The sequence below is a fragment of the Ptychodera flava genome, chromosome 12, assembly GCF_041260155.1.
Source record: "Ptychodera flava strain L36383 chromosome 12, AS_Pfla_20210202, whole genome shotgun sequence".
NCBI classification, from domain to species: domain Eukaryota; kingdom Metazoa; phylum Hemichordata; class Enteropneusta; family Ptychoderidae; genus Ptychodera; species Ptychodera flava.
In genome coordinates, this window is record NC_091939.1 from 2,049,580 (window position 1) to 2,056,903 (window position 7,324).

A 7,324-nucleotide genomic window follows, 5' to 3' on the forward strand; every position below is an offset into this window, starting at 1 on the left:
GTTTGCCTAATAGACTCTCATGTATTATGATATATTTTTTGTGACATGCTATATCAGCCAAATCTTGCCGCCTTAGGCCCTTGTTGCGCAAAATATGGTGACTCTCCCAATGCATGACCCCTTTAAAAATGCCTGCGTGATAAATTGCAACCCTACCTCCCAAAACGCCATCCCTCCACTTGTACATAACAATTAGACTAATTGTTATGTAAATTAGCTGATACTGTTTTTAGTTATTCCTGGGGAGAATACTGCTGTGATGGGGGGGGGGAGGGTCATTAGACACAAGGATAGGGGAGGGTCACATTTTACAGTACAGGTATGCACGGAATTCTCCCGGCCAATGGCCGCCTTGTAATTACTGAAGGCTCACTAAAAGAATGAATCCGAGGCAAACTCTGAAACCCGGGGAGGGGGGGGGGGATACTCTTGCTATTTTCATATGGGGGTGCCGCCCGAGTTGAATACACCTACCCATGTAGGCCTATATTTTAAAAACAAAGCAATGAAAGCTTTATTAAGCATAAAAGGTCAATTTTATGTGAAAGAATGTTAAATCCTAGACTTTGCTTAAAACTTTTTGACACATTGATTGTTCCAATTCTTTCATATGCTTCTGAAATTTGGGCAACAGAAATCACTAGTACTGATAATTGTCTTGAAAGTCTTTGTATGTCGTTTTACAGATTTATTCTAGGAGTCAGTAAACGTACTCCTTTGGAAGGCATAAGAGCTGAGTTGGGTAGACTACCATTGAAGATCTCACTTTATATGTCTGTTATAAGATATCGGTGTAGACTGAACAGTTTGCCTTCAAATCACATTCTTAAAAACGCACTCACAGAAAACAGAAAACTTCAATCTCCTTGGGTGAAATTTATTAATCGCAATTTGGGAAGATTGTAATATGCATGTTTTCAGTTCATTGGGAGTGAAATCATATTGTCAACTGAAGAAGAAAATAAAATAAAATCTTACAAGTGAATATTTGGGTTCATGGAGGAGAAATCTGTTTGATGATGTAAGAAAAAATGGAAATGGTAACAAATTACGTACATATAGAATTTTCAAAACTGAGTTTGTCTTCGAAAATTACTTAGATTGCTTGTCTGACTTTACACTCCGTAAACATTTGTCCAAATTCAGATTGAGTGACCATAACTTGGGTATTGAAATGGAAGAAAAAGTAAACCTAGATTACCTTTGAGTGAAAGAATCTGTCAGAGATGTGATTATAATGAAATTGATGATGAGTTTCATTTATTATTTTCATGTAAAAATCATACTTCAGAAAGAATTTTATTGGGACAAAGTAGTGGTACAGATTTTTGTAAATGTTATAGTCTCTTAGAAAAAGAAGAAGCTGTTAAAAAGTTAATGGAACAAATATCTTGCTGTATTTCTAAAGAATACAAATGTATGCTGAACCCTCCAGCAGCTCCGGGCTGAAAATGTCCTGGTAACTTTTGTTCAGACTTTTACTGTTTTCTTAAAGAGCACATGTTTATACTGAGCTCAAGCAGCTCCAATGAATGTAATTATTGCATGTTTTCGTATTACAGAGATGAATGGTTGTTTTTCTTTCTCTGTATTGTTCACTTACATTTGTAACACATCTTGATGTACCATACCATACTCTCTGTTAGTATGTGTTGAGTAAATAAAGATTGATTGATTGATTGATTGACAAAAAAATGACGCATTGTTTAGGGATTTCTTTAACAAATTTTGGGAATTTTCACCCACAATAGCTGTGAAAAACAACCTATGTTTAAGGATTTTTTTTAGGTTTTTTCGTGAAAAGTTACCCGTTCGGGCGGTTAACACCCGTACACCTTTTCTATGGGAGTACCCCACCGCCGCTATGACAACAGCCGCATACGAGAATTGTATCATAGGCGTAGGGCCTACTACTAGCGAAATGATATATCATACATACAGTAAGAAATAAAATAACGAAATTGAGCGACTGACTTAATAAATTTTATTTGTTGAAGTGTATACTTGCTCCAAATCGACATAAATCAATGAAGCAAGTCGCTAATCTCTTATTTATTTCCCCACTTTCTGAGTGGGGCCGGCCAGCTGTCTGACTAAAAAACTTGGCTCGGCGAAAGTAGAGCGCCACCTACGCACGACCAAAGAGAATCCCATACTAGTATATCTACGTTGTGCATTCGTACACCTTTTAGGAACATAATCTTTGATAAGAAATATTATATACTTCAAAAATGGAATAGAATAATTGTAAATTGTAATAAATATATAATTTCTAATACTTATTATACTTTTTTTATGAGTAGATGAATATTTTCGAATTCGCAAGCTGCGATTACAACAAAAGACAAAGCTTTGACCTCAAATATTTTGTTGATGGGATGTTTCCAACGCGGGCGTTACGAAAACGCTGGGTTTTAACAGTTATTTTTCTGCTTTCGTTCGTTTATTTCGTAACAAATATCTTTAATCAGGTAACTTGTTATATCTTGATTGTTTCCTTTGCTTACTTATCCCATTTAACCTTGAAGTAGTGAGCTTTGATTGGATATGGTACGTACGTACGTGTGTGAATTTATGTCCGAATAAATAATGTTTGTGTACATATGCTGTTATACAGTCAGATCCCTTTATCTTGCAAGAAGACTCCATACAGCCTGAAGTGAAGCGGACATTCAGATGGAAATCTCACCACGAAACTAAGAATTCAACAGTCTTGACAACTTGCCGCAATTCCGTCCAGGGTAGAGTCCATATCGCTGATGAAAAAGGTATGTTCACAATGTGCAATAATAATGCTCGGTGATCGTGAGGGCTGCATGGTGTAGTCATCCAGAGTTGACACATCCATACCACAAATATTGCATAGTAACGGCAGAAGACGCTTTTCTCAGTTTAAACACACATACTGTACTGAGAGCCTGACAAAACTGGAGGCATTCTCCCTATCGACCCATGCATCACAGTACAGCCGGTGTATTTGTATTACCAGGTATGAGTCATGCTTTACTCCGTGCTTTCCATGAATAAATCAAACGTAAATGTTAGGGTAACCTCCACAGTCTGCGTATTTCAAGTGTTCCCTGCAAATACCCTTGCTGTTTGTAGTATTATTAAGATCCTTCAGCCACTGATTTCAACAAATTCATGTTTGTGTAGTTGAACGAGCCATTAAAGGACTAGTCTACTGTCGACACTGGGAGCAAGTCAATGCAAATTCTGTGTCTTGGTCAAGCATGGAGGCGGAAGCAACATGACAAGTGATATTTCTGTGCAAAATCATCAGTACTACCCTAAAAAGTAAGCTGTAAAGTGGATGCCAAAGATAGCGTTAGTCAATTCCACTCATGCTGGTTGTACCCATGTGTTTTTGTATAATACGGTTTCATTGGAAAACCCATATGTAAAATTTTGCAGTGTAACATTCACTTTTATCTGTTTTTTGCAAAGGGCATTGAACTATCAGGTTGATAACAGGACTCAATTTTGTTGCAGGCTATTTATGTGAGAGAGCTGATGTGCTAGCCAATGGTTGTTGTGACAGCACTGCAGAGAAAACTGTATTGTACTGTTGTGACAGCTGTCTGGACAACGGATGTTGCAGCCTGTATGAGCATTGTGTCTCATGCTGTTTACAGCCACAAAAGGTATTTCCCCTGAACAAGTAAAATGCGTACGTCATATTGAACATTGAATTAGATTAGGTTTAAACATAGACCCTAAAAAAGATGGTTTAAACAGCAAGCAAGTTTATTCAGTAGCAGATATCAGACCTAGGATATCAGGCTTCTCTCAATTAGCATATTTGGAAGGAAATAATTATGGAGAGGAGCATCTTTTCACTTTGCAAAGCCAGACAAATGCTAAAGATTGTAAATTTTAAAATTTTAGTTTATTATTCATTGTCCAGGTCCCAAATCTTCTGGAGAGTTCAGATACTCTGGTCTTATCCAATCAGATTATTGGAGTCAGCAAGGCAATATTACATTACTAGAGTTCAGATACTCTGGCCTTATCCAATCAGATCATTGGAGTCAGCAAGGCAATATTACATTATTATTATTTATGCATGAAATGAACATGCATAACTTGTTGTAAACATGAAGTCTGCAGAGTACTGTCAACAACATAACAAAATCACAGGTCTGACATCAAAATGAACAGGGATTGTTTTTATTACAGCAACAACTCCTCCAAGCTGTTCTAGGGAGAGCCAGCAAAGCATTCCAAATTTTGTTCTCATCGGTGACTGATCATTTTGAGTTGTGTCTGGCCAAGTGTCGAACTTCATCTGAGGTAAGCATGCAATTTACTGCAGCTTGTATGTATATGCTGTCTCAAAATATCACTCTGTGAAGAATTCAAGTATGTAAATTGTTAAACTCCACATACAAGACTATTGTTTCATCTAGAGAGGGGGATTAGGGGATTCCCCCTCTGTTGACATGTTGTTACCCCCCAGTAATTTGTCAAGATGGGACCAGCCCCCTATGAAATGGTGCTAGTCACACCTTACAGATGCAAGTAGAACACATGAACTGGTGAAATCCCCCCTAAATTTTCTTGTAAAGGGGGAAATTTTGGCACCCCCTACTAATCTGTCAAGGGGGAACCAGCCCCTAATGAAATGGTGCCAGTCACACCTTAGAGATACAAGTAGAACCCATGAAGTGGTGAAACCCCCCTGTAATTTCCTTGTAAAGGGGAAATCCCCATTGTTGATGTCATCCTGGATGAAACATTGGGATACTTTTAAGTTAACTCTTTTAATCCTATTTTACAATCTGTAGGGATTGTTGTGAATTCTTAGCGTCAGTCAATCAAGAATTTAGCATACATGTACATGTAGATAATACTGCCAGTTTCAAGCCCTTCTTCACTGTATATAACGGTATACACAACCATGCATTGAAAACAAAAGGGAATTTCAGTGAATTTTTGATTGGATTCAAACCCACAACATAAGTAGGTATTCACCTTGTGAAAACATATGTGGTCTAAACAGCTCAGTGAAATGCCCACACTTCAAAGATATGGTGGTAGGATACCATTGGTTTCAATTCGGTGCCACATCACTGTGTCTGAGACAGATGCATTTTATGTACGATGTAAACAATTAACATTTCAAAGCCATCAAGTCATTGATTGGTTACAGTAAACCAGCATGGTGCAACTCTGTCTGAACAAATAGCTGAACAGTTCATTGAACTTGATCTACAATGTAGCTGTTTTTTAGTTACAATTAAAGCTGAAAGTTAGAAGATGTGGCACCGAATTGAAACCCACTGTAGGATAGCCTTCAAACTCTGTTTATCCTATGGCAGAACTCTTTGGTTTGATCATGCAGCTTACCTCCATGGTTTGATAATAAGGTCACTGGTACTTGTATAAATGTATGCTGCCATGATGTTTCCCACTTTTACTTCACAGAGTGTTCAACACGAAAATACATACCGAGATCCGGAGGCAAAGTATTGCTACGGTGACAATCCTCCTGAGTTGCAGCCACCAAACTAAAACAATCCTCTGATAGAATTGCTGAACCACCCTTGTGAATCAGGCTATAGACTATCAAGATTAGAACCCCCAAACTGAAACCAAGCACTAAGTTTTGGATGAATTACAGAGACACTGGTGTAGTCAGCTACTTCATAGCACAAAGTTTATGATTTTAAAACAATATCCAAAACAAATACAGTCTTATGAAAATTAAGTTTTTCATTTGTTACCGTAGATTTCATCTGTGATAAATTGCCAAAAGAAAAAAGGATATAAAAGTACTTCTTCTGAAGCAGGACAATTTTTATCTCATTACTTTTATTACTGGTAATATCACTCATTTCCAGTGCAATTATAAATTCCAAATGCCAAATGCATATACAAAGTCAGAGTTTCTGTTCAGAAGAAGGAAAATATCTGAACTCAGAAACATAGCAGGCAATACTTAAGTATGTGACTAAAAAGTTGTACAAATTTTTAAGTGTTTTGTAAATATTGTACAGATATCTGTTTTGGGAGTTGGATAGATTTTGTTTCTGTTGATTTCCAGAGTTTTCAGTATATATCTTGGAAATCAATAATCAAAGAATTTAACTTTTAAAGAGAAATATAAGAATCTTGTCACATTTCGCAAACTGGAATATCCCTTTGTTATATATAGAAGGAACTGATTGGAAAGTACTTCATTCTAACTTGTTTTTGTCACAGGTACAAACCAAGAGTTTTAGAGAAAAGTAGCATTAACTTTGTAAAGTATTACTTCCAGAAAGATTTGAAGTATAACATTTAGGATTTTATTTTACTGATATTTTAAAAGTCATACTGTTTTAAGAAATAATGGCCCGAGTAGCAGAGCCACAGTACAGGGTGAAGCCCTCAAAGAATGATGACATCAGCACATACCGGCCGTTTGGTCCTCAGTGGATGGATTCTGCTGTACAGGAGACCTTACTACCTGACTCACCCTGGCAAAAGGTAAATTTACGATCTATCTACAGAGATAGTTTACTTCAAATGGGATTCAGTGGTTGTTTAAAAGTTTTTGTTTGCCATACTGATTTTATGACAAGTTGAAATTCATGGTAAACAAAGTTTTCAAACTTAAAAAGAATATCTTTGTTCTTTAGCGACAATCTTTGGTGATAGATCGCACTGTTTTAATTCCTTTTTTCACAAAAAGCATTGCAAGAAATGACTGTTGCATCTGTAACCAAAACAATGTTCCATCTGTATACAAGAAAATGTGACAATTATAAACATGCATGGTATCTGCAAACAGGTTCATGAAAAAATCAATGAAGCCCTTGCCAAGAGAATAGAGGCTGAAATCTACAAGGGGAACAGTGGTGAGAAACGTGAGGCTTTGTACAGAGTACTTGGACCAGAGTTCATCAAGACATATCTTGGTAGTTATCCACGTGACCCTCAGCTCCTGGTGAGATATGCTGTTCATTTTAACTGTACAGTGCAATATTGGTGGATATTTTAGATGTCTGTGTGTGTCCATTCCCTGAGACTGGATTATATCGATGTAGTTTAGAGTTACGTGTACTTCATATGATGTGAATCATAGTCTTACAATGTAGGGATAGTCTGCAGGCATATAAATATCAAAACAGTAAATTGAAGCAATATACCATAAGTCATTAGTTAAATGCGATTTCCAACAGCCAGTAACAACTACTTATGCCAAATAAAATCCAAGTGGCTAGGGCCAGTCTATGGTATGGATTCTTTGAATGCTGCTTTGCTAATAATCATAATCATAATCATAATCTTTATTTCTTATATAGCGCATTACATATTTAAATATCTCAATGCGCTTTAC

The 7,324-nt window shown here is 36.8% G+C and overlaps 1 protein-coding gene across 1 annotated transcript; it reads left to right on the top strand.

The window, feature by feature from the left end:
* Positions 1-2,349: 2,349 nt before the first annotated feature.
* Positions 2,350-6,338, top strand: LOC139144693 (SREBP regulating gene protein-like). The gene is made up of 5 exons (XM_070715419.1): positions 2,350-2,471; positions 2,618-2,768; positions 3,493-3,644; positions 4,180-4,293; positions 5,428-6,338. The coding sequence occupies exons 1-5, from the start codon at positions 2,379-2,381 to the stop codon at positions 5,512-5,514; spliced, it is 597 nt and encodes a 198-aa protein (XP_070571520.1). The 5' UTR covers positions 2,350-2,378; the 3' UTR covers positions 5,515-6,338.
* Positions 6,339-7,324: the final 986 nt, after the last annotated feature.

Bases quoted from the DNA above. Each gene is read 5' to 3' on its own strand.
- LOC139144693 (XM_070715419.1), top strand. From the start codon at position 2,379: ATGTTTCCAACGCGGGCGTTACGAAAACGCTGGGTTTTAACAGTTATT. The intron at 2,472-2,617 runs GTAACTTGTTAT...GCTGTTATACAG, and splicing joins TAACAAATATCTTTAATCAG to TCAGATCCCTTTATCTTGCA. The intron at 4,294-5,427 runs GTAAGCATGCAA...TTTACTTCACAG, and splicing joins AGTGTCGAACTTCATCTGAG to AGTGTTCAACACGAAAATAC.